At 42.5% G+C, this 23,905-nt stretch overlaps 1 protein-coding gene across 1 annotated transcript in view; it reads right to left on the minus strand.

Moving 5' to 3' along the window:
* The window catches only part of nt5dc1 (5'-nucleotidase domain containing 1), a 198,515-nt gene extending 175,168 nt beyond the window's left edge, over nucleotides 1-23,347 (minus strand). Inside the window, exons 1-5 of the mRNA XM_003215606.4 lie at nucleotides 23,006-23,347; nucleotides 17,481-17,572; nucleotides 15,159-15,230; nucleotides 13,689-13,795; nucleotides 11,533-11,612 (exon numbers count right to left, since the gene is read on the minus strand). Of these exons, the coding sequence (XP_003215654.3) occupies nucleotides 11,533-11,612; nucleotides 13,689-13,795; nucleotides 15,159-15,230; nucleotides 17,481-17,572; nucleotides 23,006-23,335 (681 nt within the window). The 5' untranslated portion in view covers nucleotides 23,336-23,347. The remainder of the gene's footprint in view (nucleotides 1-11,532; nucleotides 11,613-13,688; nucleotides 13,796-15,158; nucleotides 15,231-17,480; nucleotides 17,573-23,005) is intronic.
* Nucleotides 23,348-23,905: the final 558 nt, after the last annotated feature.

Below are 23,905 nucleotides of genomic sequence, written 5' to 3' on the forward strand. Positions count from 1 at the left end.
GGAAAAATCCTAAACTGTTACCACAACATCAAGCTGCTTTTGTTTACAGCACAAACTGATCACTGGGGCATGCAGGTGACTTAGTTTCAGTTCTTCATTTTAACAAATCTCTCTGCTACAGCTGGTGAATGTTCTCCTTAGTGACATGCCTAAGACACTATAAAGCAGGGGTCCCCAAACGAAGGCCTGTGGGCCAGATGCAGCCCTCCAAGGTCATTTATCTGTCCCCCGCCCTCAGTTTTAGACTTATGCTCGTCCAAAGTCTGAAATGACTTGAAGGCACACAACAACAACAATCCTAATTATCTTGACTATCTCATTGGCCAGAAGCAGGCCCACACTTCCCATTGAAATTCTGGTAGGTTTATGTTGGTTAAAACTGTTCTTATTTTTAAATATTGTATTGTTCTTTCATTGTTGTTGTTGGGGTTTTTTGCACTACAAATAAGACATGTGCAGTGGGCATAGGCATTTGATTGTATTTTTTTTCAAACAATATTCTGCCCCCCCCCAACAATCTGAGAGAATGTGGACCAGCCCTTGGCTTAAAAAGTTTGAGGACCCCTGCTATAAAGGCTGTGTTTTTTCTAGTATTGGTCTATGGAAGAGGTAATGCTTGGGAAATGCAAAAACTATTCTAAACAGAGTTGAATTTACAAAGTATAGTATTGCCAAAGGATTTCACGGCCGGAATCACTGGAGTATTGTGTGGTTTCTGGGCTGTACGGCCATGTTCTAGCAGCATTTTCTCCTGATGTTTCACCTGCATATGTGACTAGCATCTTCAGAGGATCTGATAGTAGTCAAGCAAGTAAAGTATATATACCTGTGGAGTGTCCAGGGTGGGAGGTGTTCAACTAGTGTGAAAGGTGCAATTAGCAAACTTGGAAGTAGTCTGGCATTTGTTCCCTTTGAACTGTTTGTTGCCTGGAGGCATCCTTTGTCTAGGTAAGCCCTTGATTGCTTACTATATGGAGTCTTCCGGTGTCTGGGTGATGTTCCTTATTCACTGTCTTGATTCTACTGTTTTTAAATACAAGTAGCCAAATTTTGTTCATGTCCACAAGTATATATACACTTGCTTGACTATCATCAGATCCCCTGAAGATGCCAGTCACAGATGCAGGCAAAACGTCATGAGAAAATGCTGCTAGAACACTGCCATACAGCCCAGAAACCACACAACACTCTACTGAATTTATTTATTTCCAACATTTATATCCGGCCTTCTCACCCGAAGGGACTCAGGGCGGCGTACACAATTGGCAAAAATTCGATGCCTACACATAATTAAAACATAGCAATGAAAATCCAATTAAAACAATTAAAACAATATACAAATATAAAACATATGGTTAAAAAATCCATTCATCCAAAATCCTCGTGCTGTAGCCATAAATCAGTCCGGGTCGTCGTTATCATTTAATCTTCAAAAGTCTGGGCACATAGCCATATTTTCAGGGCTTTTCTAAAACTCAAAAGGGTTGGGGCTTGTCGTATATTTCTGGGGAGGGTGTTCCATAACCGAGGAGCCACGATTGAAAAGGCCCTGTCCCTCGTCCCTGCCAGCCGTGCTTGCAAGGCAGGTGGGACCGAGAGCAGGGCCTCACCAGATGACCCTAGGGATCTTCCTGGCTCATAGGAGGAGATACGTTCGGACAAGTAGATTGGGCCAGAATCGTTTAGGGCTTTATAGGTCAAAACCAGCACTTTGAATTGGGCTCGGTAGCATATCGGCAGCCAGTGGAGCTGGCTAAGTAGGGGAGTGGTAGGCTCCCTGTAAACCGCCCCAGTTATTAATCTGGCTGCCGCCCGTTTTACTAATTGGAGCTTCCGGGCCGTCTTCAAAGGCAACCCCACGTAGAGAGCGTTGCAGTAGTCCAAATGGGATGTAACCAGAGCGTGGACCACCATGGCCAAGTCAGACTTCCCAAGGAACGGGCACAGCTGGCACACAAGTCTGAGTTGTGCGAAGGCTCCCAGGGTTCCAGGCTCAGCGATGAGTCCGGGAGAACACCCAGACTGCGAACCTGTGTCTTCAGGGGGAGTGCGACCCCATCCAACAAAAGGCTGTAACCCTATTCCCTGTTCAGCCCTACGACTGACCAGGAGGACCTCCATCTTGTCTGGATTCAGTTAGTAATCCTATATGGTCAAACTGGTAATATTTTTCCACCTTAATGTTCCACAAACGGAAATAGTTTGCTTTATTTTTTCTATGTCTGCCACAGAAAGAATGCAGACTAATAAAAAAGATAATGAAAAACCACTTGTTTGACCAATCAGCGTTGTTTTCTGAACAAGCCTGCCAGCAGATTTCTCTATGGCAGGTAACACAAAAACCAATTTGGGTTTAGGGTAGGCAGAAAAATTCACACAATTTCCTCTCTAGATGATAAGTCCTCTATGACTAGGACAGAACAGAAAAGTAAGATATGAATGAATGAGTTCTCCTTTAGAAATTAACCAACTGTAATATGGAAAATGTGACTGATTTGGAGAAGAGGGTTCACTTAATGCATGGAGAAATCACTACTAGCAAATAAGCATAACTCGAAAAGACCAAAGATATGATATTAAATGGGTCTGAGCATGTGAAGTGCATTTTTTTCAAAAAGAAAATAGTATAGGCAGTCTCCAAGTTACAAACATCTGACTTACAAATGACTCATAGATAAGAACAGGGTGAGACAACATGAAGTGAGAGTAATCTATCCCGCACAATAATAATTCACTCCTGTAAGAATTATCATGGGGAAAACAGGTCTCTATTGAAGCTTTATTGCCAATTTTTGTTTCCACAAAAAGCCATTTAAAAAAAAATCTAATTATCACAGGGACAGAAAGACTGTTGAAATCTTCTAAACAGGGACACAGATAGCAAAACAAACACTGCCTATGCTATCCAAAGCATGCATGCTAGATAGATAGTGCACAGATGCTGAGGCAGGGAGGAATCCTTTTAATTATTATATCTTTAACTATCCCACCATACAGTTGCCACCAACATGTAAAGATGTCTGGATGATGATTTTATAACCACTGCCACCAATTATGGAGATATCAGGCAGAGGATAATTTATTCTTTTTAATGGTATCGTTGCTTAGTTTGAATATAGGTGTGACAGAGACTTAGATGGTTTAAAGAACAAAACAAGTTTATTTCACGTACAAAGCTTAGTGGTTTCAATAATTTCTTTAAGGCACTTAAATAACTGTTACAGATAGATGTTGAGGTGTTCTAACTTCCAAAATACTTTCTTCTCTCAGAACCAAACTATAAACCGATCACTTGGAACTACTGGGATTACTTTCCCTACTCCACAGCCTCTACAAATAACTCTAAACAAGTCACCCAACTTGCTTAGTCTGGTTCTGTTAAGAGGTCTGCCTCCCTGGTTCCCTAAACCTGAAAACCAGTGTCTTCCCTGTGACTAAAAATCACAGACTGAGCTGGGTTTAAAACATTCCCTCCTTTTCTTTTCCAAACGGCGGTTGGCTCCGCCCCCGTTGCTATGGTAACCTGCCTCAGAATGCTGAGCTGGTTACCTTCCCCCATATATTGTCAACTCCAATACTTACCCATTTTAAACTTAGCCAAACATGACTTCTAAAACAAAATCAAACAAACATGTCATCCATAAATCAAAACAAAGACACACTTCTTTACAGATAGATACAGCATATACTCGAAGATAAGCCGAGTTTTTCAGCCCTTATTTACGAGTTGAAAAAGCCTCCTTCGGCTTATAATCGGGTCATGGTCAAGGCCAGCAACAGAGCCTGCAGGCTATTGCTTGCAATATGTGATCTATTTCTTTCTTCTACCTTATCAGTGTGTTTTCTTTTGCCCTACATACTGTTGCTGAAGTGCAACTTGCAGTACTCTTCACCATTAGCTATGTTGCCTAAGGCTAGGGTTGCCAGGTCTTGAAAGTGAAAATAAGGGACACAATAACTAACTCCTTATGCTCTGGGAAGTGATGGCTGCACCCCCTTCTCCTTCCCGCTTTCACCTCCCTTCACCCAAGCTCCTCTCCGATTGCCCGGAGTGGAGTCTGCTTCATCTGGGTGCCCAGAAGGAAGCAAGAGGACACCACTATTACTGCATCCAATTTGGAGGAGAAGGGGGAGAAGTTGGCCAGCTCTGGACTCACTTCCACCAGAAGCGCATGCTCAGATTGGCAGAAATAGGGGAAAATTGACATCTTGACCTGAGATGTAACGGGATGCATGACATTTTATTTAAATACAGGACTGTCTTTTAAAATCTGGGATGCCTGGTAATACTGCTAAGTTGAGTTGTAGTTCAGTATCTGAAGACTTACAAGAAGCACTATGTCACGCTCACTTCAAAGGATCAGTCTGAACGCAGATCAAAGATAGCTGCTCTCAAATCCAATCTTTATTGAAGAATACATGACTTTGGAAAAGTCGAGAATGACCTAATGTTTACATACATTCAATTTTATCACTTCTGATGCAACGTAATAGCACACGCAAATATCATCATCAAACCCCACCCTCCGGATCACATTACTACCATTCCCACACACTACATCAATTATAATTGTTTATACTTTCAACCCTAAGTTCCCAGGCTCATTTTATCTTCTCCCGCCAGGTGCTTGCAGGGTTGTTTTATGTTATGAAGCCAGATTCAGGGCTTGGAAATCCAGCCCTGGGATTTGGCTCCATGACATGGCGCCCTCGTTTTCTTCGTCCTCCTCTCCGGTTCTTCTTTCATCATAGTCCTGAAACAAATCAAACAATAACTCTATGCGTCCATTTTGTCCAAAGTCCCCATATACTTTTTCAGTAAGCTGCGATGGAATACTGGGTGTATTTTCCCTAAACTTTTTGGCAATGCCAACTGGAAAGTTACTTCATTGATAACACCCTGTATTCTGAATGGTCCAATATATTTGGGGCCCAACTTTCTCGAAGGTAGCCCCAATTTGATGTTTTGGGTACTTAACCACACTAGATCTCCTTTATCCAATTTATCGCCTTCCACCCTCTTTCTGTCTGCGAACGCTTTATACTTTTTGTGTGCTTCCTTTAAGGATGCAGTCACTTGACTCCAGCATTCTAGCATTTGCGTTTTCCATTTTCCTGCCTCTGTTTCCTCATTCTCTGTCCATCTTGGCAACTGGGGCAAAGGCTGTATTTTATACCCGTAAACTACTTCAAAGGGGGTTTTATTTGTTGCTGAATGTATAGTCGAATTAAAAGCTAGTTCTGCAAAAGCCAACCACCTAGACCAGTCATTTTGTCTCATGTTAGAGTACATTCGAAGGAACTGCCCAAGTGTCTGCTGAGTACGTTCTACTGCCCCGTTTGTCATGGGGTGAAAAGCAGAACTTAGACTCCTTTCTGCTCCTAGCATTTCCAAGAATTTTTCCCAAAATTTTGCTGTGAATTGTACTCCTCTGTCACTGACCACTCTACTGGGACATCCATGCAGTTTGTAAATATGGTTTATGTACAATTCAGCTAGTTTCTCGGCCGATGGTAGTTTCGTCAGTGCTATAAAGTGGGCCTGTTTAGAAAACAGGTCTAATACTGTCCAAATATAACGATGTCCTTTGCTAACCGGCAGTTCCCCCACAAAGTCCATAGCTACACATTCCCAAGGTCTGGTAGGTTCCGCTACTGTTTGTAATAATCCCATAGGCTTCCCTCCTCTCGATTTATTTCTGGCACAATCATCACATTGAACAACATGATTCTTTATGTCCTTCCTCATTCCTGGCCACCAACAATGTTTTGCTATTGCCTTCATTGTTTTTGTAATTCCTGTATGACCAGCGCTCTGGTTATTGTGAAAACGATGCAAAATCTTAATCCTTAATATTGCTGGGATATACAGTTTCTTGTTAACAAACCAAAATCCCCCCTTCTGCTCCCCCTTTTCTGCGTTGGATGCGATCCACTGATCTCCTTCATAAGACTGTTTCAGTTCGTTTCCCCAATTATCTTCCCCGTCGAGTTCAACAATAGCCGTGTTCTCCTTTTGGGTTTGCGCTCTTGTCCTGACAGCTAAGCCCCATTGTTTATCGGAGAATATTGTCCCCTCTTTTGCTGTGGTTATGCCTTCGTGTTGAGGCATGCGTGAAAGAGCATCTGCCAAGACATTCTGCTTCCCTTGAAAAAATTTTAATTGGAAATCGAACCTGCTGAAGTATTGCGCCCATCTAATTTGTTTGGGGGACAATTTTCGAGGAGACTTTAAATACTGGAGGTTCTTATGGTCAGACCAAATTTCAAATGGGATTCCGCTTCCTTCGAGGAAGTGTCGCCAGCATTCTAAGGCTTTTAATATGGCTAATGCCTCTTTTTCCCATATTGGCCAACATTTTTCAGTTTCGCTGAACTTCCGGGACAAATATCCACAGGGTTTTAAGTTCCCATTTTGATCTTTTTGCAATAGTACTGCCCCGTACGCACAGTCTGAGGCATCGCAATGGATTATGAAAGGGCTTCTGATATCTGGATGTTTTAGGATGGGTCCTTCTGTGAAGCATTCTTTTAGGGTTTCAAATGCCTTTTGGCATTCTGGCGTCCAACTCAGTTTGGCGCCAGGAGCTTTTACTTTTGCTGTCTCCCCTTTCCCTTTTGTTTTTAAAAGTTCAGTAAGGGGTGCGGTTATTTGCGCGAAGCCTTTTATGAAGGATCTATAAAAATTTGCAAACCCCAGAAATGATTGCAATTGCCTCCTTGTTTGAGGCACTCCCCATTCTTTTACATCTGATACTTTAGCTGGATCCATAGCTAACCCTTCTGGAGATATCCGATACCCCAGAAAGTCAATTTGAGTTTTATTAAATTCACATTTGGACAGTTTTGCGTACAGCTTTGCTTCTCTTAGTCTCTGCAACACTTCCCGGACCAATTTCACGTGCTTTTCCTTATCTTCACTCACAATCAAGATATCATCAAGGAATATGAATACCCCTCTGTACAACAATGGGTGTAGTATTTCATTTATAAGCTGCATAAAGCAACCGCCTCCGTTTTTTAAACCGAAAGGCAAAATTTTATATTCAAAATGGCCGAATGCGCAGGAAAATGCAGTTTTCCAAGTATCCTCCGGTTTGATTCTTAATTTATGATATGCTTCAATTAAATCCAGTTTAGTAAATATGCTCCCTTTCTTCAATACGGTAATTAAATCCTTTACTAAGGGCATAGGGTATTTATTGTCCTTAGTAATTGCATTTAAATTTCGATAATCAATGCACAATCTTAGGGAGTTGTCTTTCTTTCTCCTAAATAACACTGGGGCCCCGAGAGGAGAATTGGATGGCTTAATGAAGCCTCGCGCCAGGTTTTTATCAATATATTTCCTCAATTCCTCCTTCTCCTGCACAGACATGGGATACACTTTTGGTTTTGGTAAGTTTGCTCCTGGGGTTATTTCAATTTCTACTTCTATATTCCTTTTGGGAGGTAATTTACTTGCTTCTTTCTGATTGAAAACATCCACAAAGTCTCTGTATTCAGGTGGCAATAGCTGTGGGTCTATTTCACCTGCTTCATCTCCCTCGTCCTCCTCTTCTGCAATTTTGCTTATCTCCCATTGCGTCTGCTGTTCTTTAAATGCTAGGCTCTTTCCTCTCCAATCTACTTCAGGATTAGCCTGTTCGAGCCATGGTATCCCTAATATTACGTGGTAGGCGGCAATAGGGGCTATCACAAAGGATATTCTTCCTTCCCATTTGCCTATTTTACATGGGACCCCCCGTATTTCCTTTGTCGATACTTCCCCAGTAGCAACTGATCCATCCAGCTGCGAAAATGCAATTGGGGAGTCAAGTGCCATCTGCTGGCACTTCAGCGCTCCTGCTAGTTCCGGAGTTATAATGTTCCTAGAACAACCACAATCCACGAATGCCTTGCAGGTGGCCCGATTCACTAGCCCCGAGATGCAGATTGGCACTACTATCATGCGTTTGTCCCGACTCACCAGTTTTTCCGAAGATTCTGGGGCTTGCACCTCCTCCTCCGCACGCCTCCCGGTTGCTGGCTTGGGTTTTGAGGGTTTCGGTGGCTCCCCCTTCCGTGCCCAACATTCTGCTGCTCGATGGCCCGTCTTCCCACACACAAAGCATCCCGGTTTAGGTTTGTTGTCGTCTCCTCTGGAGGGAATCCCCGGCCTCCCTCCGGACCTTTCCTGCTTCCTCGTTTCTCCTCGGCCTCTTGCCACCGGTCTTTGCTGGCCGCCGCTGCTCCTGAAGCGCTTCACTTGGGCCAGGGTGGACTCAACGCGCCCCGCTAGTTGAATCCATCCCTGGAGCGTTTCGGGGTCATCTCTGTGCGCTGCCCAGCTGAAAACCTCGGGGCGTAGTCCCTCTTTAAATATTTCCACTTTGGTCACTTCAGACCACTCTGGTACCCTTTCCGCGAGGTGGAGGAATTCCTCTGCGTACTCGGGCACCGTTTTGTCCCTCTGCTTTATTCCTTTAAGCTGGTCTCGAGCCCTCAATTGCTCTAGCCGGTCTCTGAACCGGTTTTCCAGTGCGGCGAGGAAGCGGGGCACCGACCTCAGGCATGGGTCGCGTCTGGCATGTAGTTGCACATACCAGCTTGCAGCTCCTCTCTTTAGTGTGTTGCCGATGGCTCGAACCCTGCTTGCTTCGGAGGGGAATGTGTGTGCATTGTCTTCCATGTACCCTCTGATGCTAATTAGAAAAAAGTTCAATTCAGCTGATTCCCCTCCGTATTCCAGTTTGAGATCTTCCCTCCTTGGCATCCATTCTGCGGCCCGTTTGTGCTGTCTGGGAGGCAGGGGGAAGGGTTGCATCGGGTTTCCTTGGACGGCCCCACTGAACACGCCGCGCCCCACTCCGGTAGTCATTCTGCGCGGCTCCCGAAATTCTGCCGCCGCTGTCGGCCCTTCCACCCATCCGCATACGGGCCTCGCTGTAGCCCCCGCATCTCGTCTTCCCTCGTCGTACAGCACATTCTCCTCCTCTTCCTGGATCTCCTGCTCCTCTCCGCCTTCGTCTGCTAATCCACTGGACCCGATCCCTGGCCCCAGTGGTCTTTCCACCCCGACGCCCATTCGGGGGGTTGGGAGCTCTGTTGGAGATGGCGGCCTCAGAGTTCCCAGAGCTCGCTGGCGCTCCACTTCGCGTGCCATTCTGTCTCGGAACTCCAGCTCCTGCCAATATTCCTCATCTCCCTCGCCCCTCGCGGCCACGGGACTCTGCGTTGATGCTCGCTGGCCCCTCTGGCTCCAATCTCCTTCTTTACTTGGCTCTCTCTCGGCGCCATATCGGATGGGCTCCTTTTGGAGATTCTCTTCCAATAGTGGCACCAACCTCCCTACGGTTTCCGACAGCCTGGATAAATTTGTTTCCAGGATGGATAACCGCAGGGCCACGGTCTCCGGCATGCTTCCTCCAGATCCCCAACTGGTTTCCGCAGCCGCAGAGACGCCTCTTCCTCCCCTGGGAATCCTCTGGGTCACGCCGTCCGGCCTGGGGTACCCCGTAGAGGAAGCTATGGCTTGCAGCGTCTCTTCTCCCAACGGCCGGGCCCCTTGCAAAGGCCTCCCTGCTCCATTTGGGCTTTGATCTCCTTCTCCACTCATTATCACTTCACTGCGAATTCCGCAGGAGGGTGAGAACGGGATTCTCGACTTAAATGTCACGCTCACTTCAAAGGATCAGTCTGAACGCAGATCAAAGATAGCTGCTCTCAAATCCAATCTTTATTGAAGAATACATGACTTTGGAAAAGTCGAGAATGACCTAATGTTTACATACATTCAATTTTATCACTTCTGATGCAACGTAATAGCACACGCAAATATCATCATCAAACCCCACCCTCCGGATCACATTACTACCATTCCCACACACTACATCAATTATAATTGTTTATACTTTCAACCCTAAGTTCCCAGGCTCATTTTATCTTCTCCCGCCAGGTGCTTGCAGGGTTGTTTTATGTTATGAAGCCAGATTCAGGGCTTGGAAATCTGGGATGCCTGGTAATACTGCTAAGTTGAGTTGTAGTTCAGTATCTGAAGACTTACAAGAAGCACTACTTGACTGTTAAGCAAACAGTGGATGCTAGAAATAATATCATACGAAAGCTGATTGGCACAACTTAGGACCACAACCAAACACGGTGAAGACATCTGCCCTTGTGCTTTGCCACTCTGCTGCTGAATCCGCATGTCCAGTGTGGAACATAACTCACCACGTTAAACAGTGGATATGGCCCTTAATGAGACATGCTGCATTATCACAGGATGTCTATTTTCCACATCACTGGAGAAATTATACTGTTTAGCCAGCATTGCACCACTTGGCATCCGTCAGGAAGTAGCAGCTAATAATGGAAGGACCAAGGCAGTGACATCTCCAGCCCTTCCTCTGTTTGGATATCAGCCAGAACACCAGCTCCTTAAATCAAGAAATAGATTTCTAAGATGTACAGAGATACTCGCAGGAACTCCTCAGCAAGGAAGAGTCCAAAAGTGGCAGGCTAAAACCCGGAACCTCAACCCATGGCTGATACCAAGTGAGAGACTATCTCCTGGGAACACAAGACTGGGCGACTTGGAAGGTGCTGAACAGACTGTGCTCTGGCACCACAAGGTGCAGAGCCAATCTTCAGAAATGGGGCAACAAAGTGGAGTCCACGACATTCGAGTGTGGAGAAGGGCAAACCACAGAAGACTTACTACAATGCAGCCTCAGCCTTGCCACATGCACAATGGAGAACCTTCTTACAGCGACACCAGAGGCACTCCAAGTGGCCAGCTTCTGGTCAAAGGACATTTAGTATGTGTTTAACTTTGTGTTTTTAAATACATTATAAACGTGCCCTTAATTCCCTTCTGACACAATAAATAAATCTGAAAATCTGTACAATCCCCATCTCTGATCTATATACCAGGTCTGTGGATTCTCCTTTAGAAACGCCTATGACACCCATGGTACATTTTTTTCACAGGTGTACCAGGCATAGGTAATTCCTGGTAAGATAGACAGCAGTAGGAAATGGAAGAAGCAGCATTACAGATTGATAAACCCAATCGAGGAAGCCATGACCTTCAGTTTATAACACCTGAGTAGAGCTGTGGATAACAGGATGTCTTGGCTTGCATCCACATTGCAGAATTGTTTCTGGATTTTAGCTGTCATAGCTCCATCCTATTGAGTCCTAGGATCTGAAGTTTATTGTGACAACAGAGCTCGTTGACAGAGGAGGGTAAACAACATCTCAGAAATCTACCAATCCCAGAATCCCACAGCATTGAGTAGTTAATGAAGTATTATACAGTTAAAATTCTCATTCACAGGGCCACCATAAGTCAAAGTCAATTTTGACAGCAGTTAATGACAAATACTATGTATGCAAAATTATAGCCCCTAAATAAAATTCCTTTTGTTGCATAATCATTAAGAAAATTATAATATGACACAAAAAGTGAGAAACACAAGAAGCAGGGCATGACTATCTTATGCCATTAAGATTTTTCAAAATTGAGCTGTAAATCAGGTTAATACTTACTTTGTTTAAACCATCTACAATCCGTGCACAAAGAAGTGCCCCTGGCAGATCAAAATAATTGTCATATGAATAATATTTAGCTGCAAAGAAGAAAAAAGAATTGTAATATCATATTAGATTCCAACTTCTTACAGGAAACTATTGAACTTCAGAAGTTCTTACTGCAAATCTATTCTGAAAAATCAGGAAAAAATATTGAAGAATTATTTTGGTTAATTTTTTCCCTACTGTTCCACTGATGCCAACTTTGTAGGATCATCCTTGTTTTTCCCTTTCAAAACCAGCCCTTGCCCCTGTGCTTTTTAGCAGCAAACTGACGTGCAAACGTTATTTTTTATCTCTCACTGTCTCTGAAACTCTTAATTAAACGAATAAAACAAAAGACCTAAATTCAACAACATCCATGTCTCAACAGACCAAAAAATAAAGACACAAACTCTGCCTTCCACAAAGCCTGGGTTAACTCAATTCAAAATTGAGTCAATGTTGTCCCCATCTACACTGCTATATAATGCTGCTTGAAACTGCATTATTAATTACTGTTACTTTAACTTTAAGTCGTTTATTTTAGTCAGTTATTTTAATCCTTGCTAGTTCATTTAATTCATTTGATTTACCTTGATTAACTTCACAACTTCAGGTTTGTTGTGTCCCTATATATTTTATTATTACCATTTATGTATGGGTCTATATCTATATATATAAAAGATTGATGGCATCACGGCGATTCACAAAACAACAAAAGTACAGGCCCCCCAACCTCAAAATTTGACAACACAACCCATCATCCACGCCTCAAGGTTGATACAACAAAAAGAAAAGAAAAATAAAGTCCTAATTAGAGAGAGAGGAATAATTGCTTTTATCCAATTGCTGCCAGTTAGAAGGCTAAGCTCCTCCAACTTGGTCTCCCAGCAACCCAATAAAAAATAATAAAAAACACTAAAAAAATTGATACAATAAAATACTATAATAACAGAAAATAACTAAAAATAATACAAGAAAAAAATAAAATATAATAAATAAAAATATAACTTACAATAAAATCAATAAAAACTGCAAATAACGTCAAATAAAAATTACACAACAATTTTCAACCAATACCACCACCACTTTGCCACAGCAACGCGTGGCCGGGCACAGCTAGTCTATATATATAAAAGAGTGATGGCATCACGGCAGCGGACAAAACAACAAAAGTAAACACCCCACAACCTCGAAAATTGACATCACAACCCCTCATCCATGCCTCTAGGTTGATACAACAAAAAGAAAAGAAAAATAAAGTCCTAATTAGAGGGAGAGGAATAATTGTTTTTATCCAATTGCTGCCAGTTAGAAGGCTAAGCTCCGCTCACTTGGTCTCCTAGCAACCCACTCAGCCCAGGGGACCCTTTACCTTAACTACCACCAATTCCTCAATACTTTATTTCCCATACCACCATACTTCGCCACAGCAACACGTGGCCGGGCACAGCTAGTCTCTTATAAGGGGTTGGTTCAACTTCCGATTTGCTAGTAAATCTGTATTACTGTTTTGCAAAATGATGTATGTCTAAAAAGTGTGTCACCAACATGAAATGTTTGAAAAGCTCTGGTCTACACTGACCATGTAATGCAGTTTAAAACTGCTGGGGAGATCTCTATCACCAGACAGGAATACATTGAGGTATGTTCAAGAGACACACATGGCTATGTCACAGACATATATAAGTTGTAGAGAGCCTTGTAGGTACACAGTTTAACCATATAATGTAATAAATTTATAGCTAAAGGTATTAGAGAGTTATGCAGTCTTTGATTAAAGACCTCCATTGTGGGGCATCCCACCTCTTCTCTGAGTAACTATTTTGATCATCAAACCATTCTTATCATTAAGAGAGAATCAGCTCATTTATGCAATGGAAATGTATGGAAAATCTGGGATATCAGATAAGTAATTAAAAATTACACACTTCTCCAGATGAGGCTGGACTCCCATCATTCTTTATCAGACCCCACCCCCCAAAAAACCCCTCTGCCAGTATTTTTTTTTATTCATGAAGGGCATGTGTACCAAGTCTGATCCAGATCCAATAAGTGGTGTATAAGCCTTTGTGCTCCCGACATACATACATACGTAGACTGTGACGCGTATATATTTGTATATCTAATACCTGAACGAGAAACCATTCCACTCATAGTCTTGAAGTGTTTCCACTCTTTCCTTCCATATGTCTCCAAAATCTCTTCAGGGGTCATGTGCTTTGTTCCATGACTTGCCCTATTTAACATATATATGCACCAAGAATTAAAATCAAGCATTTTATCCAGGCATATACACTTTCTTTATCCAGGCATATAAACTGCGCTGAGTCACCTCAGGGAGATAGGTGCAGGATATAAATAAAAATTTATTATTATTATTTTCTCTTCCCCCAAATTACAATAGGATGTCTCTGAGCAACACTGATATTCACAAGTTAATGTTTATGCACTTTCCCAAGAAAAATCTAAATTTAGGGTCCTTTGTAACACTAATAATATTTAGTAATAATTAAGTACAGTAGAGTCTCACTAATCCAAGCCTCGCTTATCCAAGCCTCTGGATAATCCAAGCCATTTTTGTAGTCAATGTTTCCAATATATCGTGATATTTTGGTACTAAATTCGTAAATACAGTAATTACAACATAACATTACTGCGTATTGAACTACTTTTTCTGTCAAATTTGTTGTCTAACATGAAGTTTTGGTGCTTAATTTGTAAAATCATAACCTAATTTGATGTTTAATAGGCTTTTCCTTGATCAGTCCTTATAATCCAAGATATTCGCTTATCTAAGCTTCTGCCGGCCCGTTTAGCTTGGATTAGTGAGACTCTACTGTACTCTAGTACCCCGGTGGCGAACTGCGTTAAAGCACTGAGCCGGAGACCGAAAGGTCCCAGGTGCAATCCCCGGGAGTGGCGGGAGCGGCCGCTGTTAGCTCCAGCTCCTGCCAACCTAGCAGTTCGAAAACATGCCAATGTGAGTAGATCAAAAGGTACAGCTCCGGCAGGAAGGTAACGGGGCTCCATGCAGTCATGCTGGCCACATGACCTTGGAGGTGTCTACGGACAACGCCAGCTCTTCGGCTTAGAAATGGAGATGAGCACCAACCCCCAGAGTCAGACATGACTGGACTTAACGTCAGGGGAAAACCTTTACCTTAAGTACTCTAGATTAGCTTCGCAGTACACTTTTCTTAGCAAACAAGAATGCTATGTGAACACTAGAGTAATATACACAGAAATAATATGAAATGCAAATGATGTATATACTAGAATTCTCAATACATATATAAAGGTGTTTAAAAACAAATGGATTTTGTCATATTTAGTATGTTTGCCAAAAAAACCACCAGGTGTATAATGAGATACTGGCAAAAGGAACCCAGCTTGCATTATAGAGTGCAAACCTTCCTTCTTCTGCTTAGCATCTTATAAATGGATGTTTCTGATATTATTTTTTGAAACATCAGTCTTATGATAGACACCTGGACTTTCATACTAGTCGAGCACATAGCAGAAAACAGAACAGTGCTCGAAAACCAGAAAATTGTCAAAAACATACACATTTATTGAGATGAAAGAGACTGAAATGTTACCTCAAAACAGATCCATCTTCAGAAAGTTTAAGAAAGTTCCCATCTTCCATATCTAGCACTAGGCCTTTACAGCTAAATGTATATGGAGTCAGCAACAGGAAAATGAAAAGTGTATACGATTACTATTACTGCATTAAATATATATACAAGTGACATAGCATACAGAACAATCTGTAATCTTAAATGCATTGTGACAGTAGAGGAAGGCATTGCAGCTCAATATGCTGTTTATTCTGTGACTTGGGAGAACTCCTCATCAGGTCAGCTGCACATTTAAACTAAAATGGCTTCGATCTAGGGCAGGGGTGGAGAACTTTCAGATTGCCAGTTGCTTTGGATTACAACTTCCATAATGATTTTAGCACTATCCACACTTAAGAACGACTGATGGGAATTGTCAGGCAAAACTTCTGGTAGATCATAATGTCCCCAGTCTTGCTCTAGAGGTTGCTGAGTCATAAAAGAAAGAATTCAAGAAAAGGCTTCAATAAGCATATTTAGTTTCTAGAAACTGCACAGGAAAGCTGTGCATAATAAAAGAAAAGCCACTCAGCCCAATGATTGTGATGGGGAAATGGATGTTCTGGCAGCCATTAATAATCTGATGGATGATGCTGTGACATAAGGCACCATGTGGGCAGCAGGGAGTAGACAATAGGCAAGCAAAATATTTTATTTATTTTATTGCCTTTGTTAAAATACTGATATCCCATCATCTATTAAAAAACTTCTGGGAAGGACACAGACAACAGACTTTTTAAAAGTAATATGACTTAGAGGTTTTTTTAAATGTTAAAAATGTTAAAATCAGAAATCAATGAATCAGAAATGCATAGTCTCATCAGACTATCATCCCTAATCCCCAAGATATTTTAAAAAGAGCCAAGTTTTAACTTGGTGCTGAAAGAAGAGGACACACCACAACTAGGGAACGTGTGACTCTTGAGGGCCCCTCCGATATCTTAGGCCCCTTCTACACTGTCTTTATATCCCAGGATCTTTATATCCCAAGTTATCTGCTTTTGAACTGGATTATATGAGTCTCTACTGCCATATAATCTGGGATAAGAAAATAATCTCGGATTAGATCCTGGGATATAATGACAGAGTAGAAGGGGCCTTAATCATGTGACAGACATAAGCCCATTGTAAAACAGTGAGATGTATTGAAAATCAGTGGTATACTGAGCTAGAATTTGGAAATCCAATTTCAGGTTCCCTTTGAGCTAAAAAATCTCAGTGGATGACCTTGAACCAGTCATTCTCGAATAGCACAACCTATCTCATATGGTTATTAAGACTCGGCAATATGTACGTTTTTAATCTGCTTTATTGTATTTATATGTTCTAACTGTTTATAAATTTTAATTCCTTTATAATTTGATGTTACATTCATTATTGTGTGTATGATGTGGCACTGAATTTTTGCCATAATCTGTAAACTGCTCTGAGTCTCCTTCGGGGTAAGAAAAACTGGGTATAAATATAGTAAATAAAAATATTGTACAGATCATGACACCCATATAAATTGTGGCCCCTTCTACAGTGCCATATAAAATCCAGATTATCTGTTTTGAACTGGATTATATGGCAGTATAGACCCAAATAATCCCGTTTAAAGCAGATAATGTGGATTATCTGCTTTGATAATCTGGATTATACAGCAGTGTAGAAGGGGCCAGCCTTGAACTCATTGGAGGGAAGATAAAATACATAAGTGTTACTAACACATAGTAAATTTGAGGAATACATACGAGATTAGTAATGAATAAGAGTCAGCATGATATAGTTGAGTGTTGGACCAAGGCACTGAATCCCCTTCCACACAGCTGTATAAAATCCACACTGAATTGGATAATATGGCAGTGTGGACTTAGATAATCCAGTTCAAAGTAGATATTGTGGATTATCTGCCTTAATATTCTGGGCTATATGGCTATGTGGAAGGGCCCTGAGGCAAAAGCAAACCCACTCTGGAAAAATGGGGCTCCCACTAAAAAACATAATCTTAGGGTTTCCCACCACTACCACCACCATGATAATGCTTCTCGTCTTATTTAATATGAGGGACCACAATTTTTTTCCAATGTATCAGAACCAGCACTAAATTTGTGCCTAGTGGATACAATGTTTTCTTTCTTTCCTGGAAATTTGCCAGAGATTGACACCAGTTCAGGGACTATCACTTTAAATAGCACTATTCTAAGAAATCCTGAAAGATAGGCACATTCATTTTCTATGTTCAATTAATGTACTGACAAGTAACCTGGAAATGTAAAAAAACAAAACAAAACCTTATAATTCTAAAAGTGATTCACTTACCAAAAATCCCAGCTTTCTGGGGTTACATTCAGCAGCTCTTTATCATAACCTTTTTCTTTCACCATGTACTGAGCAAAGCTTTCATATATAAGCTGCAAATTAAGAGAGGGGGGGGGGGGAAATAACACTACATAAACATGAGATGCACTGTGACATACCAAGAGACTGTTACTTTACACTTCAGAGTCCATTTTATTAGCACTAGAAAAGTTCCTGCGTATAATAGCATCAACAATTCAGATTGATAGTTAACAGATTCTTTAGGAAAATGTGACAGTTTAAGAATGAAGAGTGAAATCCACAGAAAGCTCACTTTTACAAGCATCAAGGATTTCTGATTCGAAGGCTCCAATAATAATTACTTGTTAACATGACTGTTACACCTTTCTCTACATCTTAGGTCTCTTCCGTACAGCTGTATAAAATCCACATTGAACTGGATTATATGGCAGTGTGGACTCACATAATCCAGTTCAAAAGCAGATGTTGTGGGTTATATACCTTGATATTCTGGGTTATATAGCTGTGTGAAAGAGCCCTTGGGGCCCTTCCAGACAGGCCCTATATCCCAGGATCTGATCCCAGGTTTTCTGTTTATCCCAGATTATCTGGTAGTGTAGACTCATATAATCCAGTTTAAAATAGAAAACCTGGGATCAGATCCTGGGATATAGGCCTGTCTGGAAGGGCCCTTAGTTATGGATGTGAATGGGGTGAAGAAATTGTCATTGCAGCTCACCACCACCTGTCCCTGTCATTTGCTGTAAAATTTATGCAGCTTGTAATCTGGGAGGTCTGTCAAATAAAAACACCTAAATCTAAGTATTTTCCATTAATAAACAGACAGACAAACAATGGCCCACTCTTCAATCTCCCTTTAAAACTAGGAGGTTTACTAATTATTGTGATTCTGAAATCCTTATTGATTGTTTTCAGTGGTACTAGCAATCCTTGGAATTTTTAAAGTTAAAAGATGGAATAAAAATGTGACCACTGCTACTTCTACTTCTACTCAAACTATGTAATTTTTATTTTGTCTTGAGTACAATCTCGGTAATCTTACTTTGTGAGTGTATCAGCTGAATACAGTCCAATGCAGTGACACATGCAGCATCATGCTACATGCAATGACCGAGAAGAAAGTCACTGCGTGTATCTACGCTGCAGAATTAATGCAGTTTGAAAACACTTTCACTGCCATGGCTCAATGCTATGGAATCCTGGGATTCATAGTTTTATATTTTAAAAAAACTTCTCTTCTAAAGAGTGCTGGTGCCTCACCAAACTGCAAATCCCAGGATTTCATGGCACTGAGCTGTGGCAGTTGAAGGAGTGTCAAACCGCATTAATTCTACAATTTAGTCAGTGCACCTTCTCAGTTCTTTGGAGGACTGCATATATAATATGATTACATGGGTACCATATTATTTAAACAAATAAAAGTGAATACAAACACATAAGACTTAAAAGCAGGATATTCAAACTTATTAACATAATCAAGTGGGACTTGTCAATGGTCCTGAACTGCAAAAGGTTTTGGTCCAGTGCATACTTGTCTGGGAATAACACAGTGGAACTAAGCTCTGAACAAAAAATACGCATTTTACAGGCGCAAAAAATGCAAAACTGAACTCAGAATCAAGTCTCATTGCTTTCAATTAGTCTCCCCTCTTGGCTCCATCACTATTCACAGCAAGTCAAGAAATCAGAAGACCAGGATTTGGAAAGGCTGATATGAAGGAACTGGACAAGATCCCAAAGTGTCAAGATATATTACTGAATACTAAAATTAAGATGCTGCGTGCCATTGTAGTCTCCATTTCTACATATGGTTGTGAAAACTGGACAGTGTGGAAGAAAACTGATAGGAAGGTAATCATCTCATTTGAGATGTGGTGCTGGATAAGAGTTCTGTGGATACCAGAACTCTTATCCAGCACCACTGGTCTGCTAAAAAGACCAGTGAATGGGTCCTAGAGCAGATAAAGGCTGAACTCTCCCCAGGTTATAAGATGATTAGAGTGGGGCTGCCATACTTCGGATATATATCATAAGAAGACATGACTTACAGGGCAAAGATGTGCCTCGGTAGCCCTCTGAAAGTGCATTTATTGCCATGGCTGAATGCTATGGAATCCTAGGAATTATACGTTGGTGGTGCACCAACACTCTTTGGCAGAGAAAGTCAGAGAAATTATAAAACTGCAACACCCAGGATCCCATAGCACTGTGATGCGGCAGTTTAAGTGGTGTCAAACTGCATTAATTCTGAAACAACTTGAAGGCACACAACATTCCTAATTAACTTGACTATCTCCTCAGCCGAAAGAAGGTCCACATTTCCCACTAAAATACTAGCAAGTTTATGTTGGTTAAAATTGTTCTTCATTTTAAATATATTATTGCTCTTTCGTGGTTTTTTGGATTTACAAATATGATGTGCATGGTTTTTTTCCCCTTCAAACTATAGTCTGGTCCCCTGACAGTCTGAGGGACCGCGAATTGGCCCTTGGCTTAAAAAGTTTGAGGACCCCTGATGTCCATGACAGAGTGATTTGGAGGTCTCTCATTTCTGTGGTCGCCATGAATCAAAGTGGAGGCAGTTACCAAGAACAGTCCATTGATGGCTGCTCCCAGAGACACCAGGATGGCCCCATCCCTAATTGCCTTTTGCAGGAAGCTGAAAGCATACTCCTACCATCATGAATTTGGGGAGTGATGAGAGGCCAGCAGCTGGAAATGCTGAGTGGGATTTTGCGAAGCTGCCTAGCTTTTAAACATAATTTTAATTGTACTTTTAACTTTTACACTCATGAACCAAATATTTTAATTTTTCGTGATACACATTCGCCTTGTTTTTTGAAAAAAATATATTATATTGTGTCATGTCACCAAGAGTCCCTATGGGGAGAAAGGGGGAGGGGATAAAAATAAGGTAACTAATAAATAATAAACAAATGAAGAATGAGAAAGATAATTTGGGGCCTCATCACACTTGAGCAATTATCCACTTTTTCTATTCTATCTGTCATCGATCCACTCCTTTGGGCTCCACACAAATCTACCACTTGCCAAAATATACAATTCTTTTCCATTTCTGATCGAATAGCTTAACCATTGGTTTGTCCTTCAAGCAGGTCAGCCCAAGGGCCGCTTGTAGTATCTTGGGGCCCTTCTACACAGCCATATAACCATATAACCCAGAATATCAAGGCAAAATAACCCACAATATCTGCTTTGAACTCTGTTATTTGAGTCCACACTGCCATATAACCCAGTTTAAAACAGATAATATGGGATTTTATTCAGCTGTGCAAAAGGGGCCTTAGTATCAAGTTCGTTAATTGCAATGTCCATTGGTTATCTTTTGTTTGTGCTATATGTCCTTCCCATCTTCTTTTTGCCTTGTAGATCTCATTGACCATAGTCGCGTACCCAGGTTCTTTGATCCAGCTCTTTGTTGCTTTGTTGCTGTAGCTTTCACTGCCGCACCACACATTCTTTCTATTGCTCTGTGTCAACGCCGGTTTTTCCTCCTCTAACTTTGTTGTTGCCCATGTTTCTCATCTCCTTGCAGGTGACTGCGCCCTTTTTGCCAAAAAATCCAGAAGACTTACAACATGATCTTCAACAACATATCCACTTTAATCCACATTTGTTTATTTATCGTGTCAGAAGCAAATTGAGGGTACAGTTATGTATTTAAAAACACAAAGTTAAATACTTGGCATTATACTAAATGTCCTTTGATCAGTAGCTGTCCACTTGGAGTGCCTCCATTGTGCATGTGGCAGGGCTCAGGTTGCATTGTAGTAAGTGATCTGTGGTTTGCTCTTCTCCACACTCACAGGTTGCAGACTCCACTTTGTAGCCTCATTTCTTAAGATTGGCTCTGCACCTCGTGGTGCCAGAGTGCTGTCTGTTCAGCACCTTCCAAGTTGTCCAGTGTGCCCAGGGGGAGTCTCTCATCCGGTATCGGCCATGGATTGAGGTTCCGGGTTTTAGCCTGCCACTTTTGGACTCTCGCTTGCTGAGGTATTCTTGTGAGGTGTTCCTGTAGATCAGTAGTTCTCAACCTGTAGTCCGTGGACCACCAATGGTCTGCAAGAACTAAAATACAGTCTGCGGCCTCACCATTACTGCTACAGATAATACAGCCCAACCCAATTTTTTTTCTTGGTGCCTTCGTTTTTAGGCCTGTTCCTGGGGTTATTTGGGATGCTGATTCAGAAAATTGCATTGGATACACCACACCAGCTCTAGATTATTAAACATGATTTTCTGTGGGTAAGCAGAGGGCAACTACTGGATGGCATATGTTTTGTATCAGAAATTAGAACTGATGTGGTCTATCCAATGCAATTTTCTGACTCAGTGCCCCAAATAACCAAGGTTAAAAGGTAAAGGGTTTACCCTGACCTCCCCGGAGTGGTACCTATTGATCTACTCGCATTTGCATGTTTTCGAATTGCTAGGTTGGCAGAAGCTGGGGCTAACAGTGGGAGCTCACCCTGCTCCCCGGATTCAAACCACCGACCTTTTGATCAACAAATTCAGCAGCTCAGCTGTTTAATCTTCTGCGCCAGCAGAGGCTCATCAAATAACCAAACCAAATCTAAAGTTGACCAAAAACTGATTCATAACCCTTTTGGTATTAATGTCAGTGTGGTCCCTGGTCAAGGTGATCCTCGGACAAAAAATGTTGGGAACCACTGCTGTAGATTTTAGAAAGCTATTTAATCTACTTTAAATGCTGTGACCGCCTCCTGCAGAATTCTGCGATTTGTAATTTAGGGAGGCCCTGAGCTGCTCTGGACGAGCAACATAAAGGCTTTTCCTCCCTGAAATATAAACTCCTGAATTCTGAAGAGGCAGTCACTGCATTTGAAGTGGACAAATGCTCAAGCGTGATGAGGCCCTTGGTGAGGCACCAGGATCCTTTAGCAGAGAAGGCGAAGGACCTTGTCAAACTGCAACTCCCAGGATTCCACTGCTTTGAGTCCTGGGAGATCAAGTGGCATCAAACTGTATAAACAAAGAAATCTTCTGCACTTACGGGGTTCTATAAATCAAGCATGGGCCAACTTGGGCCCACCCTGGAGGTGTTTTGGACTTCAAGGGCCACCATTCCTGACAGCCTCAGGCCCTTTCCTTAAGCGGCTGAGGGGGAAAAGGAAGGGGCCTGAGGCTGTCAGGAATGGTGGCCCTTGAAGTCCAAAACACCTCCAGGGAGGGCCCAAGTTGGCCCATGCCTGCTATAGCGCCAAACTGAACGAAGCTCAACGTGTGGCCGCTCCCTTGGGGCCCTTGTACCCCGCCTCTTCCCGCCCTTTCCAGGAGCGCCGCTCAGCCTTCCGCCCCCGGGGCTGGTCTTAGCCGCAGAAAGACGTCAGAGCGCCTCTTTATGCGCCGGCGCCCTTCTCCTCCTCCTCCCCTCCTCCTCTTCCTTCTCAGAAGCTCTTAGCCAGCCAGCCCTTTCCGTCCACTAATAATTAATACTAGTCCCCCCTCCCGGCCTGGCTCACCGGGGCGCTGTGGGCCAAGTGGTAGCGGCACAGCGTGTGGTCCAGGTCGAAGCCGATCACCTCGCAGTCGGCCAAGGAGAAGGAGGACGAAGAGGAGGAGGCGCGGTGGGACATGGCGGAGGCAGCGCTCTCCCTGGCGGTATCAAGGGCCTCCTCCTGCTGGTGGAGGCGGCTTCTTCTCGCAAGACTTCGCCGGCCGGCTTGCTGCTGCTCTTGCCCCGGCTCCGGCTCCTCCGGCGCCTCCCCTTCCCTTCCCGCGCTTCTTCCAAAGTGCCTTCCCCCTTTCAGTAGGCGCCCACGCTGTGCAGTTTTGACAGCCCAAAGCATCATGCGCTTTGGAGTTTGCTGTGAGGCACCCGCGCTCTTGGTCAGAGGAGGCTGTGTGGACCTCGTCGAACTACAACTCTCAGGGTCCCACAGCATTCATTGAGCCAGTGGTGTCAACAATGCGTTCATTTTACACAGTGTCCTCAAACTTTTTAAGCTGACAGGATGTGTGGACCTTGTCAAACTACAACTCCCAGGATCCCACAGCATTCCTCGAGCAAGTGGTGTCAACACTGCATTCATTTTACACAGTGTCCCCAAATGTTTTAAGCTAAGACCTTGTCAAACGACAACTCCCAGGATCCCACAGCATTCCTCGAGCAAGTGATGTCAACATTGTGTTCATTTTACACAGTGTCCTCACATTTTTCAAGCTGACAGGTTGTATGGACCATGTCAAACTACAATTCCCAGGGTCCCACAGCATTCATGGAGCCAGTGGTGTCAACACTATGTTCATTTTAAACAGTGTTCTCAAACTTCTTAAGCTGACAGGCTGTATGGACCTTGGAAAACTACAACTCCCAGGATCTCACAGCATTCATTGACCTAGTGATGTCAAAACTGCATACA

This window comes from Anolis carolinensis, chromosome 1 (assembly GCF_035594765.1).
Source record: "Anolis carolinensis isolate JA03-04 chromosome 1, rAnoCar3.1.pri, whole genome shotgun sequence".
NCBI classification, from domain to species: domain Eukaryota; kingdom Metazoa; phylum Chordata; class Lepidosauria; order Squamata; family Dactyloidae; genus Anolis; species Anolis carolinensis.